Source organism: Oncorhynchus masou, chromosome 3 (genome assembly GCF_036934945.1).
Source record: "Oncorhynchus masou masou isolate Uvic2021 chromosome 3, UVic_Omas_1.1, whole genome shotgun sequence".
In the NCBI taxonomy this organism is placed as follows: Eukaryota; Metazoa; Chordata; class Actinopteri; order Salmoniformes; family Salmonidae; genus Oncorhynchus; species Oncorhynchus masou.
In genome coordinates this window covers 13,051,333-13,073,033 of record NC_088214.1, presented here as the reverse complement: position 1 = coordinate 13,073,033, position 21,701 = coordinate 13,051,333, and the positions used below count along the sequence as shown (strand labels likewise).

At 45.6% G+C, this 21,701-nt stretch overlaps 1 protein-coding gene across 5 annotated transcripts; it reads left to right on the top strand.

Annotated features, from left to right (window-relative positions):
• The first annotated feature begins 3,982 nt into the window (after nt 1-3,982).
• On the top strand, nt 3,983-13,050 carry LOC135510468 (midnolin-like). Of its 5 annotated transcripts, XM_064931447.1 has the most exons (7): nt 3,983-4,545; nt 4,940-5,030; nt 5,383-5,445; nt 6,836-7,011; nt 7,144-7,222; nt 7,700-8,126; nt 12,163-13,050. In XM_064931447.1, exons 1-7 carry the CDS (start codon nt 4,322-4,324, stop codon nt 12,441-12,443), a joined length of 1,341 nt encoding a protein of 446 aa, XP_064787519.1. In that variant the 5' UTR covers nt 3,983-4,321; the 3' UTR covers nt 12,444-13,050. The 5 variants fall into 5 exon arrangements, with proteins under 5 accessions (XP_064787519.1, XP_064787527.1, XP_064787510.1 ...); XM_064931455.1 differs by lacking the exon at nt 7,144-7,222 and having other exon boundaries at nt 6,836-6,997; XM_064931438.1 differs by having other exon boundaries at nt 6,836-7,222; nt 12,166-13,050.
• The last annotated feature ends 8,651 nt before the right edge of the window (nt 13,051-21,701 follow it).

Sequence of the window (21,701 nt, the reverse complement as noted above, 5' to 3'; positions counted from 1 at the left end):
GTATGCGTGCATGCATGTGTATGTGTGTGTGTGTGTATGTGAGAGAGATCGCCTGTCTGGGTCGTATTTTTGGGCATGCCGTCTGTTTCACCAGTAGATCATGTGACTCAGAACAGATGGTTGACCCAAAAGCAATGTATAAAAATATACCCCGCCGACCCAAAAAAACAAAGAAGAAAAAAAGGACTTTCATTCCAAAATAACTGGAACAACGATGTTATAACTCAACAAAGTGCTGCCAAGCTTTTGAAACATTTGAAATTTCTTTTTCAGATCTAGCATAGAAAGAATGCCTTCCTTCACTCGTATACTTTTCTCAACATGGCTTAAGAATTGGAATTTCAGGAGTTTACAGTGCATTCGGAAAGAATTCAGACCCCTTGACTGTTTCCACATTTTGTTATGTTACAGCCTTATTCTAAAATGTATTTATTTTAAATATCCTCATCGATCTACACGCAATACCCCTTAATGACAAAGTGAAAACAGGTTTTTAGACATTTTATCAGTATTCAGACCCTTTGCTATGAGACTTAAAAATTGAGCTTAGTTGCATCTTTTTTTTCATCTTGTTTCCCTTCTTCCATTGGGGGAGAAGGGCCTTGGTCAAGGAGGTGATCAAGAAACTGATGGTAGCTCTGACAGAGCTTCAGAGTTCCTCTGTAGAGAATCTTCCAAAAGGACAACCATCTCTGCAGCACTCCACCAATCAGGTCATTATAGCAGAGTGGCCGGACAGAAGCCACTCCTCAATAAAAGGCACATGACAGCCCGGTTAGAGTTTTCCAAAAGGCACCGGAAGGATGCAGACCATGAGAAACAAGATTATCTGGCCTTATGAAACCAAGATCGAACTCTTTGGCCTACATGCCAAGCGTCACACCTGGAGGAAACCTGGCACTATCACTATGGTGAAGCATGGGGGTGGCAGCATCATGCTGTAGGGATGTTTATCAGCAGCAGGGACTTAGATATTGGTCAGGATCGAGAGAAAGCTGAACGGAGCAAAGTACAGACAGATCCTTGATGAAAACCTGCATCCAGAGCGCTCAGGACCTCAGACTGGGGCGAAGGTTCACCTTCCAACAAGACAACGACCCTAAGCACACAGCCAAGACAACGCAGCAGTGGCTTCGGGACAAGTCTCTGAATGTCCTTGAGTGGCCCAGCCAGAGCCCAGACTTGAACCCGATCGAACATATCTGGAGAGACCTGAAAATAGCTTTGCAGCGACCCTCCCCATCCAACCTGACAGACCTTGAGAAGATCTGCAGAGAAGAATGGGAGAAACTCCCCAAATACAGGTGTGCCAAGCTTGCATCATCATACCCAAGAAGTCTTGAGGCTGTAGTCGCTGCCAAAGATGCTTCAACAAAGTACTGAGTAAAGGGTCTGAATACTTCGGTAAATGTGATATTTCATTTTTTAAATTTTCATTAATTTGCAGAATTTCTAAAAACATGTTTTTGCTTCATCATTATGGGGTATCGTGTGTAGATTGATGAGGGGGAGGGGAAACAATGTCATCCATTTTAGAGTAAGGCTGTAACGTAACAAAATGTGGGAAAAAGTCAAGGGGTCTGAATACTTTCCGAATGCACCGTATACGTGTTTAATGACTTACAGGACAGGATGAGTAGACAGAGAGTTCTGGCTAAAGACAAACAATACTATCGAATGGCAGGTTACTACTTCTCTTTCTAGGAATTGCAGAATATACTAAAGAAAACAATCATTTAGCCTACATAAATGTTTATGTTAGAAATACTGTCTGTCTGACCACCCGCCTCATACAAACAAAATTCCTTGAAAAGTCAGCTCAGCATTCTGGAATTCCGAGAAGAGAGGTGTAACATTCCAGACTGGTGAGACATTGGGAAAACTGTGCTGGGAGAGGCCACGGAGGAGGTAAGCCAGGAAAGGCCACGGAGGAGGGAGGAGGAATGTGAGGACGTAGGGTAAATTTGGAGAGGAGGAATTTGCAGTGTGTTCCATGTCTTCTGACGTCAATGCAGCATCCCTGCTGACATGCTCCAGGGAACAGGACATCCTGTGGGTCAGGGTTCATCCCAACAGTCTAAACTGGCTTCCTCTCCTCGTCTCCTCGTCTCCTTTACTTCATCTGCACTGATCTGGAAACATTGGGTGGATGAAAGCAATACAGCATAAGATGGAAAATGTGTTGTTGGGGTCTACTTTCATCTATACTGGGTTGTTAGATTAGTACAGATGCAGGGAATGAGAGAAGGAGAGGAAGCTACTTTGGAGTATTGGGATTGTTCTTGTTGGTGTCTTGCTGGATTCCATGGAGAATATGGATTCCTGTACATGAGGCTGCACATAGAACCTTCAAAAATGGAACCTATTATCAGCTACTTATCTGGTTCAGGTTTTATCTCAACAGGGCTTTTTATTCAACCTTCAATGAAGAATAACCCAATCCACTGAAATGTATGTCAGTTATGCATCTATGAATTGTATTTTCTGTATTGTGTATTGCGTTGTGAAGCTTTAGGTAAGTTTTCCAATGTATTACAAATGTTCATAAAAATTTGAACTTGAACTGCAAATGCGTCATGCTTTTCCCTTGTTGATGTCTCTCTTATACCTCTCTGCAGTATGAGGTCCAAAGCTCAAGAGAATGATTGGTCAGGTTCTATACAGAAAGAGGCGTAGCAATGGCCGTCAAAGGACAATACAATCCTGAATAAGATCCAAGTTACACACAGGGAGGGAGGTTGAGATTCATGCTGAGATCGAGACTGTGGTGAGTGGAGGTTATTCTCTCTGCAACAACATTCAACAATAACACCCTCTCGCTTCTGCTCTGCTGTCTCTCTCAAACACTGGGATGTCCATTTGAGCATTTCAGAGAGAGAGAGGTGGGGGAGAAAGGGAGAGAGAATACAAGAGAGAGAGACAGAGAGAGAATAAAAGAGAGACAGAGAGAGAGAGAGAGAGCGATAGAGAGAAAGAGAGCGAGAGAGAGAGAGAGAGAGGGAGGGAGGGAGGGAAACAAAAACAGACGAAGACAAAAAGAGAGACTCAGACAGAGAGCGTTGTCCCTATCCCCAAATATTGCTCTTGTTATTAGGAAGAGGGCAGAAGAAAGAGGATGACAGATGCTGAAAAGGAAGAGATAGAATGAGTGGGCAGAGGAAGGATAGTTGCATCCTCTGCAGAGAACAGAGGATGGAGTGAGCGAGTGCATGAGTAGGTGGATGGAGGCAGGCAGGTGGGCCGGGAAAGGTCTGACGCAGTCTGGATGAAGCGGGGGCGGAGGGGGGCGGTGCTATATTTAGCACCCGATGGGAGAGGTTCTGGCTACTTTTCTCTGCCTGTCTACGTCACCGAGTCTACGCTGGCCCTCTGGGCGTTATGTGACAGGTGACGGCACACTGTTCTTTATCAATGAGGAGACTGGACTAGAATACTAAGCAGAGGAGCAGAGAAAGACCTGATGCCGTGGACTGTACAGGATACAATAACTTACAGTAACGATTTGAATATACTGTCAAATAAAATAGAACAGAAAATAATAGAATAGAATAGTGATTATTGATTCATTTGCTTATTAAATTCCTAATATGTGAAATGCTTGGAAATGCACATTCTATTAAAGTCATAATGTGAATAGACAAAGCAGAAAGGAAATATCCTACACTCACAGCATTCTAAAGGAGCCCATTCTCAAATCAAATCAGTGTGCCAGCACTGAGCTCATCAACTTCTTTTGTTAATATAAATGATAGTTTGTATCTGTCAAAACATTATTTAAAAAAAAAATGCAACACTGTTTTTTTCTGATTACATCACCACCTTTATGAATGGCACAGTGCTTGGCGGTAGGCTACAAGAACGAGGGCGGGTCCTGTCTACACGTGGGTAGCAAGTAGAGCTGATAGGACCATGCGGTCCAACACTGGGCACTCACAATTGATTGGCTAGTGAGGACAGTGGGAGGATTTAACAGTCATCAAATAGAGACGCTTTTACGCATTGTACAGTTCAATGTGCAGGTTTGAGTCTGAGGAAGACAGGGTAGCCAAGAAGAGGCACTATAGGGCAGTCTATTGTTATTATCTATCTTCAGTTATCACTCAGTTACATATTTGGAACACACAGTTCAACTGTACTTGGCTCCATTGATCAATAAAGACAAAGAACATTAATTATTTATATTTCGTCTTCTGGAAAACGGCAGAAGAGTATCGGAGTTGTGTGGGTCAGTTCCAAATAGCCTACATTTAGACAAGCGGATACCAGCTACTCTTTGATACTCCGACCCAAATAACGTGCCAAATAAAGCGCAGCCCAGCGAATGGACCATCATCAACCCGGCACACGTAGCTTCATTCCCCGTGCGGCTCCAGTCTGCGCGTCGGTACCTACTGAATCATTCATGCGCTTGTCCATCAGCTCGACCACAGGAAGCCGCTTCGAGCTCTCTGTCCATCGCGGAGAGACGGTGGAGGTGCTGAGGAGACGACTTTCCCAAAAGCTCAGAGTACCGAAAGAAAGATTCGTCTTGCTGCATAAGGAAACGTGAGTAGCCTAACCCCACTGGGCACATACGTCAATTCAACGCCTATTCCACGTTGGTTCGACGTAATTTCATTGAAAGGACGTGGAAACGACGTTGATTCAGTACATTGGGTATGATTTCAAGGGGACCAAATAACAATTCTGATGTAGACTTTTGTATTACATATTTGATGCAATATCATGTAATGGATTTTAAGTCTGGTTCTGCATGAGCCTATAACTTAATTGTCAAACAGGCCCAACTCATGAATGAAATGCATTTATGTGCAGGTGTTCTTTGTAAAATATCGTTTTAATCTCATGTGTGAATAAAAGGCCAAGAATGAATTAATACAAATTCTTAAATGTTTCTATATACACATAGTAATGATCATGTCTTCTAATGTACCCACAGGCGGTTGAGTACAGGGAAACTACATGACCTGGGCATAGTTGATGGGAGTAAACTGACACTGGTCCCAACTATTGAGGCAGGCTTGTTATCAGTAAGTCATATATTGTACAGTCCATAGATGGTTAACAAAGTTAACACCAGGTATTGAGTAAAGGAAACATGTCTGTAATGTTAAGTATAGTCTATAAAGCTTCAGCCAAGAGGTCTGGACCTTTATAGCAGAGGTGATATTACTAGGTGCTCTGGCAGTTCTCCCTGAACCACTTTTACAACAGAACCACGTGTAAAAAAAAAAAACACCAGATTTACTGGGGATGTACTTGCCAGCTTCTGTGTGGCCCTATCCTTCTATCGGCATTGATCTATCATGTGTGTATATATATATATATAAATATATATATATATGAATAATATGCCTATTTTTGTTTTCTTTGCTTCCTTAGTCCCAACCATCCAGAAGAGAGCAGACCATCATGCAGGCTTTGGAGAGTTTAACTGAAACTCAGGTTGGTCTCTGATCTTTCACTGGACTTCTGTGTCATAAGATGGCTGTAACACTGTTGTGTCATAAGATGGCTGTAACACTGTTGTGTCATAAGATGGCTGTAACTCTGTTGTCTCATAAGATGGCTGTAACACTGTTGTCTCATAAGATGGCTGTAACACTGTTGTCTCATAAGATGGCTGTAACACTGTTGTCTCATAAGATGGCTGTAACACTGTTGTCTCATAAGATGGCTGTAACACTGTTGTCTCATAAGATGGCTGTAACACTGTTGTCTCATAAGATGGCTGTAACACTGTTGTCTCATAAGATGGCTGTAACACTGTTGTGTCATAAGATGGCTGTAACACTGTTGTGTCATAAGATGGCTGTAACACTGTTGTGTCATAAGATGGCTGTAACACTGTTGTCTCATAAGATGGCTGTAACACTGTTGTCTCATAAGATGGCTGTAACACTGTTGTCTCATAAGATGGCTGTAACACTGTTGTCTCATAAGATGGCTGTAACACTGTTGTCTCATAAGATGGCTGTAACACTGTTGTCTCATAAGATGGCTGTAATACTGTTGTCTCATAAGATGGCTGTAACACTGTTGTCTCATAAGATGGCTGTAATACTGTTGTCTCAATGTGGTAGGATTAAAGGCCCATGTAAATAAATAAGCAGTATTTTCTTTCTGTCTTCGTTCATAACAGCTCAGTGCGGCTGGGTTGTTTCATGAAACAGCAAGGTTGTGCATTTGTGGTTGTTTCTGCATATGTATGTGTGTGTGGTTGAGATGGGAAGGAGTGAGTCAACTTGACAAAAAACAGTTTTCTAAGAAATGGCTAGGTAGTTCTCATTATGGTCTGACTGCCCCCGCCCCAGACTGCACCTCACGTGCACACATGCACGCGCACACGCAGTGACCTAGCCTCCACCACAAGATTAAAATATCACCACTATATAGAGTATATTGGTTATATTTACACCAAATATCAAAAGACATTTTGTACCAGAATGCAAACCCTCACATCAGATATTACAATGGAGAGGTGAGCAGTTCAACGAGACTGTTGTCGTGACTGGCGTCTTTAGGCCTGATAGCCTCTTTGTTACTGAAGTGTTCTGCTTCGTGACTGGGCTGGGCTAAATAGAGACACCAGACTAATAATAACAAAACAAATCTAAATTGTAATGCCTCTGTGTCCATAGAAAGCAGTTAGCTCTCAGTAAATAGCTCTGAATGTCTGGGGCCATAACACTAGTGAGAGGGTACCAATATGACTTGTCTGTTGGAGCTTATTATATCTTGGATCATTAAGGACCCTTGTAATGGAGAGAGGCAGCAAACAAATAAGTGCTGTAAATATATTAATCAAGTTATTCATCCTTTTCTGTATCTGCAGGTCAGTGACTTCCTGTCTGGCCGTTCACCCCTGACCCTTGCCCTCAGGGTCGGTGTGCACATGATGTTCGTCCAGCTCCAACTGGCCCCCCAGAGTGCTGCTGGGCAGCAGCAGAGTCACCTCATCACTCATCAGCGAGCAGGCAGAGCTGGGGTTGAACAGGTGCATGCTGCAAGGTGTGGGTCCACTAGGTTCCCTTACCCCAGCCCAGCCCAGCTCTCCTCCAACACCCCAGCCTCCCCTGCGCCTGTCTCCCCTCATACCCCCTCCTCAACCTCTCACGTCACCTACCTCTCTCCCTCACCTAGTGCCCCCCCCCGCTCCACCAACCCCACCTGCTCCAGCCCTGCACCCCAGAGCCCAACCCCTGCCACCACCTACCCAGAGGTGGGACTAACAGATTATTCATATTATTGTAATGTGACTATTATGTGTGTATTATCACATGCTAATGTTAGTTAAATACTTCAAAGCCTGATCCTGTTAGCAAAGCAAGGAATAACTTTTCTATTTAATGTAGTTGCAGATTTATTGTAATATTTATTTATTGAAATATATGACAAGTAGGCTACTGCTATTATCATTATACAGGCTCTATTTTGACTAGACAGGGAGTATCTTATATACAATATATATATATTATAGAATTTTGGGGTGGCAGGTAGCCTAGTGGTTAGAGCTTGGGCTAGTAACCGAAAGGTTGCTAGATCGAATCCCCAAGCTGACAAGGTACGAATCTGTCTTTCTGCAGTTTAACCCACTGTTCTTAGGCCGTCATTGTAAATAAGAATTTGTTCTTAACTGACTCGCCTAGTTAAATAAAGGTTAAATAAAAAATACAACCCTTTGCCCTCTTTATCACAGGGTGACTGCAGTGTGGCTGGTACTCCCACCTCTAATAAAACAGCTGCCGGGGAACCAGGTGCTGTCATAGAGAGCTTTGTGAGCCATGCCCCAGGAGTCTTCTCCGGGACCTTCTCAGGCACTCTGCCCCCAGCTGGGCAGGACAGCACCAGTACCGGTGTCAAGTCATCCAGACGAGGCATCAACACCATCTTCCAGATCCTCAACGACCTTCTCAGTGCCACTCGCCACTACCAAGGGGCTCCACTGTCCCTCTCCCAGCTCCTCTGCCGCCCTCCCAGCACCCCAACCAGCAGCACCCCGAGTACCCCAACCTCGCCCTTCCCGCCGCCCTCACCTCTCACCCCTGACCTTGTCAGCACTGCTACCACAGGACCACTTACAGACCACATCAGCCAGGAACAAAGTCACTCATATAAACCTGCTGGTGAGTTGAGGTCCCACAGAATAACCAAAACTTGTCAATGCTGTGTGTAGCTGATTATAGGCAAAACAAAGTACAACATTATGCTGAGACAAAGGATGTTTAGGTTTTACCATGCTGTCTTTATTCGACTCCTTTTCTTCATAACACAACTAAAGAACCAAATGAATGAGATAGTGATTCTCTTTATTGTCTTCATTGAAGACATATGTACCGCATGTGCATTAAATGAATGTTTAACATTCAAGTATTCCTCGTCAGTGGTCTGTCACCTCGTTCTCGCTCCTGCATCCCGAAACCCTAGCGTCATGTTTGGAAACCAGTCCAGCCTTCTCAAGCTAGTCCCACAATAGTTGAGTTGTCGTTCTGCTTAGTGTCCAAGTTTAGAAAGTAGCAGCTGTACAGCAGAGAACACTGGTTGTGAGGGTGTTGTTGGAAAGGAGGAAGTGGTTTCTGCGCCCCCTATTAATGAACTAGGGTTGTTTATATCCGTTCCCTGACGGCCTACGCATTCATTTGTTCCCCAGTCTGCAATGAATAAGAAAGGTAGGTGTGGTTATAAGTGTTTTAGGGCAGAGCGAGCATGTAGCTACAAGGCCCACAGGGGTCAGTTAGTAACAGGAATGCACTCACCATCACACACACATAGTAACAGGACCTTAACCTTTTAACCTGAGGGTGCAAACTATTGTATCTTACTAGCACCTTTTCACCCAAGCGCCGGAAACATACTAATGAACACATAATCATTGGCGACAGTGGCGGCTCCGGGTCACGTTGTCAGGGAAACGGCACTGCTCCATTCTTGGAATTAGAATTTATTCCATTTAGTTCATGGGCCCAAAAACAATGCTAGGCTGATTACATGAGTATGGTGCAATGTACTGTATGCTATATATACACAAAAGTATGTGGACACCCCTTCAAATTAGTGGATTTGGCTATTTCAGCTACACCGTTGCTGACAGGAGGGTAAAAGCAAGCACACAGCCATGCAATCTCCATAGACAAACATTGGCAGTAGAATGACCTTACTGAAGAGCTCAGTGACTTTCAACGTGGCACCGTCATAGGATGCCACCTTTCCAACAAGCCAATTTGTCACATTTCTGCCCTGCTAGTGCTGCCCCGGTCAACTGTAAGTGATGTTGTTGTGCAGTAACAATTGGTCAGATGCGAAATGGTAGGCCTCGCAGATAACAGAACAGGACCGCCGAGTCCTAAGGCGCATGGTATGTAAAAAGTATCTGTCCTCAGTTGCAAAACTCACTAACAATTTCCAAACTGGCTCTGGAAGCAATGTCAGCACAAGAACTGTGATTCGGGAGCTTCATAAAATGGGTTTCCATGGCCAAGCAACCACACACAGCCTAAGATCACCATGCGCAATGCCAAGCTTCGGATAGAGTGGTATACAGCTCTCTGGAGTGATGAATCACGCTTCACCATCTGGCTGTCCGACAGACTAATCTGGGTTTAGCGGATGCCAGTAGAAACGCTACCTGCCCCAATGCATAGTGCCAACTGTAACATTTGGTGGAGGAGTAATAATGGTCTGGGGCTGTTTTTCATGGTTCAGTCTATGCCCCTTAGTTCCAGTGAAGGGAAACCTACAGCATATGACTTTCTAGACGATTCTATGCTTCCTTCTTTGTTGCAACATTTCGGGGAAGGCCCTTTCCTGTTTCAGCATGACAATTCCCCCGTGCACAAAGTGAGGTCCATACAGAATTGATTTGTCGAGACCGGTGTGGAAGAACTTGACGGACCTGCACAGAGCTCTGACCTCAACCCCATCAAATACCTTTGGGATGAATTGGAACGCCAACTGCGAGCCAGACCTAATCACCCAACATCAGTCCCTGACCTCACTAATGCTCTTATGACTGAATGGAAGCAAGTCCCCGCAGCAATTTTCAAACATCTAGTGGAAAGGCTTCCCAGAGGGGGACCAACTCCATATTAATCCCCATGATTTTGGACTGAAATGTTTGACCAGCAGGTGTCCACATACATTTTGTCATTTAAAGATAATTCGTAAAAATCTAAATAACTTCACAGATCTTCATTGTAAAGGGTCTAAACACTGTTTCCATGCTTGTTCAATTAACCATAAACAATTAATGAACATGCACCTAACAGCTTACAGACAGTAGGCAATTAAGATCACAGTTATGCAAACTTAGGACACTAAAGAGGCCTTTCTACTGACTCTGAAAAACACCAAAGAAAGATGCCCAGGGTCACTGCTCATCTGCGTGAATGTGCCTTAGGCATGCTGCAAGGAGGCATGAGGACTGCAGATGTGGCCAGGGCAATAAATTGCAATGTCCACACTGTGAGACGCCTAAGACAGCACTACAGGAAGACAGGACAGACAGCTGATTGTCCTCACAGTTGCAGATCACGTGTAACAACACCTGCACAGGATCAGTACATCTGAACACCACACCTGCGGGACAGGTACAGGATGGCAACAACAACTGCCTGAGTTATACCAGGAACGCACAATCCCTCCATCAGTGCTCAGACTGTCAGCAATAGGCTGAGAGAGGCTGGACTGAGGGCTTGTAGGCCTGTTGTAAGGCAGGTCCTCACCAGACATCACTGGCAAAAATGTCACATATGAGCACAAACCCACCGTTGGTGGACCAGACAGGACTGGCAAAAAGTGCTCTTCACTGTCGAGTTGCGATTTTGTCTCACCAGGGGTGATGGTCAGATTTGTGTTTATCATCGAAGTAATGAGCATTACACGGAGGCCTGTACTCTGGAGTGGGATCAAATCCGAGGTAGAGGGTCCGTCATGGTCTGGGGCAGTGTATCACAGCATCATCGGACTGAGCTTGTTGTCATTGCAGGCAATCTTAACACTGTGCGTGACAGGGAAGACATCCTCCTCCCTCATGTGGTACCCTTCCTGTAGGCTCATCCAGATATGACCCTGGCATGACAATGCCATCAGCCATACTGCTCATTCTGTGCGTGCTTTCCTGCAAGACATGGATGTCAGTGTTCCGCCATGGCCAGCAAAAAGCCCGGATCTCAATCCCATTGTGCACATCTGGGACCTGTTGGATCAGAGAGTGAGGGCGAGGGCCATTCCCCCCAGAAATGTCTGGAAACTTGCAGGTGCCTTGGTGCAAGAGTGGGGTAGCGTCTCACAGCAAGAACTGGCAAATCTGGTGCAGTCCATGAGGAGGAGATGCACTGTACTTAATGCAGCTGGTGGCCACACCAGATGCTGACTGTTACTTTTGACCCCCCCCTTTGTTCAGGGACACATTTTCCATTTCTGTTAGTCACATCTCAGTTGTTGAATCTTATGTTCTTACAAATATTTACACGTTAAGTTTGCTGAAAATAAACTCAGTTGACAGTGAGAGGACGTTTCTTTTTTGCTGAGTTTATATACTACTTGAATTCCTGCTATAACATTCTTCCTCATGACCAGTGGTGTAAAGTACTGAAGTAAATATACTTTAAAGTTCTACTTCCATAGTTTTTTGGGGTAGCTATACTTTACCATTTATATTTGACATCTTTCACTTCACTCCTAAAGAAAATAATGCACTTTTTACACAAATTTTCACTGACAACCCAAAAGTACTCATTACATTTTGAATGTAAAAGTGTCAAATTCACACACTTATCAAGAGAACATCCCTGGTCATCCCTACGGCCTCTAATCTGGCAGACTCACTAAACACAAGTGCTTCATTTGTAAATGAGTGTGCCGCTGGCTATAAGAAAAAAATAAAATTGTGCCATCTGGTTTACTTAGAAGGAATTTGAAATTATTTATACTTTTACTTTTGATATTTAAGTATATTTCAGCAATTACATTTACCCAAGTAGCATTTTACTGGGTGACTTAAAATTTTACTTGAGTCATTTTCTATTAAGGTATCTTTTCTTTTACCACAGTATGACATTTGGGTACTTTTTCCTCCACTGCTCATGACTCTTCCCGTCTTCTTCCTCCCACCTCCTGTTTTCTCTATTCCCTCTCATCCTCCCTCCCTCCTCTTCCTCTCAGCAGGCCTGTGTTCCAGTCAATCTGAGGAAGAGAACCAGTCGTTGCGTTGTAAACTGGAGCGCCTTCAGATGTTGATGCACCAGAGACGCCTGCGCAGGCGGGCTCGCAGGGACACACGCACCTCACACCCCTACCCTCCTCACCGTCAACCCTGGTCGCCCGGACGAGACAAAGCCAGCCGCCATAGCAACAGCAGCCTGTCCAGCAGCAAGAGCTCTTCCCTGGACGACCTGGAATTGCAATGGAAACCGGAGCTACCTTCCGACCTTGTGATGGCATAGAGAGCATGAGATTAAAATAAGTTTGGACCTATGTCATTGGCTGTCCTTTGAATGGCTGAGTAGGAGAAATAAACTGCCCATTTTGGGACTCGATCACACTGCACAAGGACTCTTCATTAAGACAACTGTCCCTTCTTGAAACTGGACATTCAAACAGAACTTACGTAGTATATTGTATGTAAATAGTTTACACTCCCTTGACTGAGCTTTCTGCAGATCATGACACTTCTTTACTGTCAGTCTCTTGCCAGAGTCTGTTGGAACCAGACTTGTTCATGTTTAGAGTCTACCAGTCACTGGACCTACCATTTTAAACTCATCTGACACGCATCTTCAGTTGCTGTCGTTCACATTGTCAGAACTATGTAGCATTGTGAGGTTATCAAATAGATACGTTTCTGCACATTTGTTCTGACAGCTTTATTGCAAGTTTTTGCGGTCGCTCAAGAGTGAAGTGATCATTGTCTTTGTATACAGTATGTTCTGATGCATTAAGCAGGTAAAATATCAAATTGATGTTCTGATTTGACCTGTCAACTGTTTAAGTTAAGCAATAATTGATTGTTCTGCAGACTTTCCTAAGAAATACAAATTCACAAGTCAGCAATTTGCCTCCTTTAATTATACTCATCCATTTAACAAAATAATCCAACCCTAGACCTCAACGCCTGTATTAAGTGCTGGGGTGCGTTCAGTTCAATTAAACATTTGATACGTTGCGTGACGGTTATTACTGCAGGACACTAAAACTTGAACAGACAGGTGACTTGAAAGTGCAGTGGAGTGTTCCGCAACCTCTCCCAGTTTACTAGTTCAGAACACTGAATGTTGCAGTACATGTGTTGTACTGAACACAAGCCCTGGGGTGTTGAAATGAAAAAATGGTTTCTATTGACAAATTCAGGTAAGTCCCACTCCGTTTGCTTCCTAGTGAAGAGCTAGGATCAGGTCCCCCCCTGGGCATGTCTTCAGATCCAAGACAACTTATCTTCCAGGATAACGCCTTGCTGCGACAATTGAGGCGAGGGTGAGTGTAAACAGTTGCCAAACGTTTTGCTACTTGTGTTTATTGGACAGATTCAGACAAGTCCCCATTTAAGAACATTCTGCTATATTAATAACCCCAGGTGTGTAAGGCATTGCTCGGTCACTACCAGCGCGACTGACGTTTGCTGCGATACTTGCAGTTCCTTGTACAAGTGTCAAAATAACTTCTGACAATTTAAATTAAAGCAATAACAGAACACTGCTGTTGAGTAAACCATCTTACAAATACAGAAAGTCACAGGTTTGAGAAAAGTATGGCCTCAGGCAGTTATGTCTCCCATCACCAGCACCGACCGTAGGAACACTGAGGGTTCGACACTCAGCTGCCCTCTTCCAGCCCCAAATCTCTTGTTTACGCCAAACATCGGTTACAGCTGCGAGGACTATTTGGACATTAATGCCTCCTGCCTAAAATGACATTTTGAACTTGCCCTCATACACGTAACGCAAGTTAAGCGCACATGAATCCAAACACTTTAAAATGTTTATTTTCAAAAATCTAGTAAATTGACAAATCACTCCTGGAAATTGATGGGGCCCAGGGGAACAATTAAGAACAGGAGCAATGTTACGAACCTGAGAAATGTAGCTCATGACAAAGTTCTGTGAATAAAGAGTGACCAGCTGCACACATTTTCCTAATAGATAACATAGCATTCCTGAATTTTACATTCCAAATAAATCCAGTCAGATGTGAACATTAACATAGGTTTATTCTCCTCAAAAAGTAAAAAATAGGCAAGATTCTTGTAATATTACTCTTGGACCATGATAGGGCCCAAGGTAGCTTCACCTTCCTTCTGCATATCTGAGGAGAGTAGAGAACAGTGATGGAATACATTACATTTTAAACTGGTAATAAAGCTCTGGCTTTGATTGACACTTACCTAATTCACTGTCCAGATCGCGAGCCTTGCTCACAGCACAGCTGGAGTCACAGCAGCCACAAACCAGGTCATCCCCACCTGCGGCCTTCCAGCTAGAGATAAATATGAAGGTTCGTTTATATAGCAGCATGTCAAAAGGTACTATACCCACAAACCCAGCTTATACATACCCATCAGTGAAAGAGCAGGCCTTGTTCTCAGCATCAATGGGGGAAGAGGCTGCAGATGCTTTCAGATGACATGTTATGTAGAGCTGTTGGGAATCATTCTGTGGTTGGAACCTGAAGGACTCCAGCTGAAACTGGATCTTGTCATCCTGGGATCTGGACAGGAACTGGGAGCTGGAGCCGGTCAACTTGGCATCAACCAGACACCTGAGGAGACCAAGGGTCAACGTTAGGCTTCAGGGGTTACATTTAACGTATTATAGGAGTCAAACTGACAACTAAACTCACCCATGGTCCTCAATGAAAGAATATCTAGGGACAGTGTTGACCTCAGGCGCCAAGGTGGCGACACAGCGGTCCACAAAGACACGGAGGGGAACGTGGTGGTACGGCATGACCGAGGCTTCCATGTTGATGATGTCACCAAGATAGTAATGGTTGGAGGGCCTCTCAAACTGCCAGTCAGCTGGAAAGAGCAGCATGTCAGTGGGGGTTTACACAAAGGAAGAGGCTTCCAGTCAGGTTTACCTACCAGTCATTAACCTCAGGGAGAAGTAGAAGAGTTCCTCTGCCACCATGTTGGAAGTGTTGTGGATCCAGGTTGGCTTCAGGGCATTGCTGCTCACATGATTCCTAGAAACAAACAAACATGGACTATGGCATTACTCAAACCTCAGAATGATATGGGTTGTCAAAGTGAAGAACGCAACAATAGTTACCTCAAGTAGTGGCACTCAATATCAACCATAGCTGCGCTGGTTTTCACTATAGAAGTGTTAGCAAGAGGTTTTGGCTCATAGACAAGCGTGAAGGTGTAGATCAGCACATCCTCAGTCATCTAGGAACAGGATCACAAGTGATGTAGCACAAAGATAATGATTCACAGTCAGGAAGTTAAACAGAAAATGTGACATACCGTCAGCTCACTGCCACAGCCATGCAGCTCTGATTCAAAGGTGATCACATGAGCTTCAGCGTCCTCCTCAGTGGCAACACAACCTCCTAGAGTGATACGCTCTGGCTGTATGAGCCGGCCAATCCCTAGCAGGTCCTGGTTCACCTGCACCCGGACCACACTCTTCCCACACTGAGCCGACACACTGTTGGCCGCCACCTGCTTCAGCCGCTCAGACACAGTAGGCCTGTGCTCAGGCTTTGCAACTTCTGGATAGCTCCAAGTCAAAGGGTTCTCAGACACCTGCTTGGACTGGGAGCTCTCAGGGTCTTCATCCTGGATAGGTTTCTGGCCCAAAGGCAAGCCAACACGATCCTGGCCCACAGGCTGCTCGCTAGGTTCCTGGCCCACAGGCTGCTCGCCAACAGGATGCTGGCCCACAGGCTGCTCGCCAACAGGATGCTGGCCCACAGGCTCACTAGGTACTTGGCCCAAAAGCTGGCCCACAGGCTGCTGGCTTGGTTCTTGGCCCACAAGATCACAAGGTACTTGACCCACAGACTGCTCTCCAACAGGATGCTGGCCCACAGGCTCACTTGGTTCCTGGCCCAGAAACTCCCCAACATGCTCACTCGGTTCTTGGCCCAAAGGCTCGCCAACAGGCTGCTCACTTGGTTCCTGGCCCACAGGCTCACTAGGTACTTGGCCTACAGGGTCATGGCCCACAGGCTGCTCGCCAACAGGATGCTGGCCCATAGGCTGCTGGCTTGGTTCTTGGCCCACATTCTGCTCTCCAGGTTCATGGCCCACAAGCCCTCCAACATGCTCACTTGGTTCTTGGCCCAAAGGCTCGCCAACAGACTGCTGGCTAAGTTCCTGGCCCACAGGCTGCTCTCCCATAAGCTCACTACGTTCTTGGCCCACAGGTTCATGGCCCACAGGCTCCTCTCCAACAGGTTGCTGGCCCACAGGCTCACTCGGTTCTTGGTCCACAGGTTGCTCTCCAGGTTCATAGCCCACAGGCTCGCCAACAGGCTGCTCACCAGGTGGCTGGCCCACAGGCTCTCCTACATGCTCACTAGGTTCTTGGCCCAAAGGTTCGCCAACAGGATGCTCTCCAGGTTCATGACCCACAGGCTCTTGGGCCACATGCTGGCTAGGTTCCTGGCCCACAGACTTGCTTGGTTCTTGGCCCACAGGCTCGCTTGGTTCTTGGCCCACAGGCTCGCTTGGTTCTTGGCCCACAGGCTCGCTTTGTTCCTGGCCCACAGACTGCTCTCCAACAGGTTGCTGGCCGGCAGGCTCTTCAACATGCTCACTCGACTCTTGTCCTAAAGGATCACTAGGTTCCTGGCCCAAAGGCTGTCCAATAGGATGCTCTCCAACAGGTTCCTGGCTCACAGGCTGCTCTCCAGGTTCATGGCCCACAGGCTCTTGGGCCACAGGCTGGCTAGGTTCCTGACCCACAGGCTGCTCGCTAGGTTCCTGGCCCACAGGCTGCTCGCTAGATTCATTACCCAAAATCTCACTTGGTTCCTGGCCCACAGGCTCGCTTGGTTCCTTACCCAATGGCTCGCCAGCAGGCTGCTCACTAGGTTCTTGGCCCACAGGCTCGCTCGGTTCTTTGCCCACAGGCTCCCCAGGTTCATGGTCCACAGGCTCTCCAACATGCTCACCAGTTTCTTGGCCCAAAGGCTCGCCGAAATGCTCACTAGATTCTTGTGCGAAAGGATCGCTAGGTTCCTGGCCCAAAGGCTCGCCAACAGGCTGCTGGCTAAGTTCCTGGCCCACAGGCTGCTCTCCCACAGGCTCACTAGGTCCCTGGCCCACAGGCTCACTAGGTCCCTGGCCCACAGGCTCACTAGGTCCCTGGCCCACAGGCTCACTAGGTCCCTGGCCCACAGGCTCACTAGGTCCCTGGCCCACAGGCTCAATAGGTCCCTGGCCCACAGGCTCAATAGGTCCCTGGCCCACAGGCTCCCCAACATGCTCACAAGGTTCTTGGCCCACAGGCTGATCTCCAACAGGTTCCTGGCCCACAGGCTCGCTAGGTCCCTGGCCCACAGGCTCGCTAGGTCCCTGGCCCACAGGCTCCCCAACATGCTCACTAGGTTCTTGCCCCAAAGGCTGACCCACAGGCTGCTCTCCAACCGGTTCCTGGGTCACAGGTTCTTGGGCCACAGGCTGCTCACTAGGATCCTGGCCCACAGGATCGCTGATTTCATTACCCAAAATCTCACTTGGTTCCTGGCCCACAGGCTGCTGGCTTGGTTCTTGGCCCACAGGCTGCTCTCCAGGTTCATCACCCAAAATCTCACTTGGTTCCTGGCCCACAGGCTGCTGGCTTGGTTCTTGGCCCACAGGCTGCTCTCCAGGTTCATGGCCCAAAGGCTCACCAACAGGCTGCTGGCTTTGTTCCTGACCCACAGGCTGCTCGCTAGGTTCCTGGCCCACAGGCTGCTCGCTAGGTTCATCACCCAAAATCTCACTTGGTTCCTGGCCCACAGGCTCACTTGGTTCCTTACCCAATGGCTCGCCAGCAGGCTGCTCACTAGGTTCTTGGCCCACAGGCTTGCTAGGTTCTTGGCCCACAGGCTCGCTAGGTTCTTGGCCCACAGGCTCGCTAGGTTCTTGGCCCACAGGCTCGCTAGGTTCTTGGCCCACAGGCTGCTGGCTAAGTTGCTGGCCCACAGGCTGCTCCCCAGGTTCATGGCCCACAGGTTTGCTAGTTTCTAGACCCAAAAGCCCACCAAAAAGCTTACTCTGTTCCTCTCCAACTGTCTTTCCAACCGGATCCTGGCCCACAGGCTGCTCACTAGGTTCCCGGCCCACAGGCTCTATGCTAGGTTCCCGGCCCACAGGCTCTACCACAGGCTTTATAACAACCTGGCTAGGTTCTTGGCCCACAGGATTGCTAGGTTCTACAGCATACTTCAGGGAATTGCTGCTTACTTCATGATTCCTAGAAACACGGAAAATACCATTACTTAAACTTCAGAATTATAGATGTTGTCAAAGTGAAGAATGCAACAATAGTTACCTCAAGTAGTGGCACTCAATGTCAACCAAAGCTTTACTGGTGTTCAATATAGAAATGTTAGCAGGAGGTTTTGGCTCATAGACAAGACTGAAGGTGTAGATCAGCACATCCTCAGTCATCTAGGAACAGATCACAAATCATGCATCAGATAATGATGACATCTTCAGGAAGTTAAACAACAAATGTGACATACCGTCAGCTCACTGCCACAGCCATGCAGCTCTGATTCAAATGTGAGCACAAGAGCTTCAGCATCCTCCTCAATGGCAGCACAGCCTCCTAGAGTGATACGCTCTGGCTGGACGAGCCGGCCAATCCCCAGAAGTTCCTGTTTCACCTCCACACGGACCACACTTTTCCCACACCAAGCCACCACACCGTTGGCTGCCACCTGCTTTAGCCGCTGAAACGCTGTAGAATTGCGCACATGCTTCTCAATCGTAGGATAGAGCCAAGTCAGAGGGTTCTCAAATGTCTGCTTGGACTGGAAGCTCTCAAGGTCTTCATCCCGGCTCGTTTCGATGCCGGGCTCCTGCCCCACAGGAACGACAACGGGCTCGCTAGGTTCTTGTCCCACAGGGTCCTCTCCCACAGGGTCTTCTTGCACTAGCTTCTGAGTGTCAAACTGTGCTGAAACTTCATCATCATGCAGAAACCCCAATCTTGGATAAAACCATCTGGAGATCCAAGCATCACTAACACAGCCAAACACCACGACCAAAAGCAGCACTGCAGCCACTTGCCTGAACCCCATCACCCCAAATAGACACAAGTTATTCTTGTCAATTCTTCCACAGAGTCTGTCAAACCATTTTATAGCCACATTGTCTGACAAAGGCCCCACCCCATTCAGAAATCAGCTTGATTATTGTCCATACCTGATAATTTTAACAGGTGCTGAAGAATGTGAAGTTGATTGTCATTGGTTGCCTTTGTGCACACAAAATCACATACACCTGGAGCTTTATTGAGGAGGGCTCAACTTTAGAGAGTGTTCATAGAAATGTAATATGTAGGACAGGCATGCTTTTCTATAGTGGATGTTACTCCCAGATCCTGTTGAGCTAACCTTGGTAGAGAAAATTAAGGATTGGTCAGACATCAGTGATATTGGGAAACTGATACACAATTACTATGGTGGAAGTTTTTATGCATTTTGACCGCTTTTCACAGATGAATCCAAGGACCCAGAAAGTGGGCGCAGAGCTAGCAGGTGTTTATATTCCTGAACTTGATGTGCAGATATGTAGAAGACTAACAGATGAACTGTCAGTATAATCATTTGAACTGTTGGCGATAGTAGTTTCCCTCCAGTGGGTGGAGGACATACAACCTGTCAGAATTATAGTACGCTCAGATTCCCTGTCTGAATTGTTTATCATCTGGCTAATCTAATAGGAGTGACCTACTATTAAGGGTATTCATGTTTTTTTATGGAGAATTGAGAGACAGGGAGTAATGAATGAATGAATGAATTAAATTGTAATTCATGTCAAACCTCCAATTGGCAACCCATCGCTTATGGGATATATTGACACAAACATTACAATAATTCACTATGGTAATTAAATTATCATTCTTCTTCCGGTGTTCTTTGTATTGTGCATCACAAAAAGATTGAAAAAAGTCAGGTCAAAATGAATACATAATAGCAATTAAGGTTATCCAAACAATAATTACATTGCTAGAGCAGTAAAATAAAATACATACATACATACACACTGTATATATACACATACATACATAACATATATAGATAAGTAAATATAGGAGAAAATAAGAAACAGAAGTCATTTGAACTCAGTCTGGCACAAAGAGAACATTCATATGGGAGACAAGCTTATACACAATCTATATACATACATGCCATTTACCACTCAGAAGCTAAATAGTTTTTACACTTTAATTGCAGGTAGTCTTTTTCTTTTATTCCAGGCCAACGTAGTATAGGGTTAGTTGGTAAAGTAAGAAAAAAATATGTATCTGCGTGTCATCTTAAGTTGTCTGAATTAATCTGATGAATCAAGAAATCTGTAATTTGGATGGTTTTGCCAAGGAAGTCTTAGTCACACAATTTTACAGCTAGCTAAGGTGTTTGGTGCAGTATTTCTCAAGTACAAAAAGTTGCCTGAAAACCAATAGTGCGCTACAGACAGATTCTAGTCAGCTGCTGCAGTGCAGGACAGATTTCTGAGAACATGTCTACAACTTCATCAGCAAGCTGTCAAACTATCAGAAATAAAGAACAAACTACACACAGTTTACCACTGCCCAAAATCAAAATCTAGCTAAGTTCCATCCCTGTGTTTGTCAATGAAGCTTGCTAACAGCAGCAGGCAAATTGAGCAAATGTTTAAAAATATTTAAAAAAATGGAATTGTGTCACATGTCTTACTTACAGGATCTTTTTCCAGCAATGCAGAGCTGAAGTTTACATAAAAACATTGAAATAGTGACAAGGAATAAATACACAGTGAAAAACAAATAAAAATAATGAGTAAAAATAACATGGCTACCTACAAGGAGAACCAGTACCGAGTTGATGTGCAGGGGTGCAAGGTAATTGAGGTAGCTATGTGCTGTACATAGAACTAAAGTAACTAGGCAACAGTATAAATAATAGACAGTAGCAGCAGTGTGTGTGTGTGTGTGGCGTCAGTATGCATGTGTGTGCATGTTATGTGTGTGTGTTTGTGTGTGTGTGTGTGTGTTGGGGTGTTAGTGAAAGTATGTGTGAGCGCATAGAGCAGGGTTCCCGAACTGGCGGCCCGTGGGCCGAATTTGGCCCGCGGTTGGTCATATCTGCCCTCCCAAGTGTTCTGAGCAAAACATGAAAGACTAAAAACACCAGGAAATCCGCTCCAAGTGATTTTAATTTAAGAACTCTGTTCCAAGGTATTCCCACACATAATAGACACGTGACCTGTTAGAAATGCAAGGTTTGAAATGCAAGGTTTGAAATGATTATGTTTTAGTCAAACATATATGTTTGGGCTTCTTGAGGTCAATTTGCAGTCTACAAATGATTTGTTAATTATGTTCTGGCCCCCCGACCATGCACTCAACAAAACAATTGGCCCTCTGCTGAATCTCGTTGATGATCCCTGGCATGGAGTCAGTGCAAATGGGTTAGTACAAAAAAGGGTCAATGCAGGTACAGCAGTATGTGTAGCCATTTGATTAGCTATATAGCAGTCTTGTTAAGTCTTATGGCTTGGAGGT

What these genes read in the sequence shown, in the direction of transcription:
- LOC135510468 (XM_064931428.1), top strand. Translation starts at nt 4,322, where the DNA reads ATGGACCATCATCAACCCGGCACACGTAGCTTCATTCCCCGTGCGGCT. An exon ending in GTCTTGCTGCATAAGGAAAC is followed by an intron (nt 4,546 to 4,939) that starts GTGAGTAGCCTA and finishes ATGTACCCACAG; the next exon opens with GCGGTTGAGTACAGGGAAAC. An exon ending in TCACTCATATAAACCTGCTG is followed by an intron (nt 8,127 to 12,162) that starts GTGAGTTGAGGT and finishes TCTTCCTCTCAG; the next exon opens with CAGGCCTGTGTTCCAGTCAA.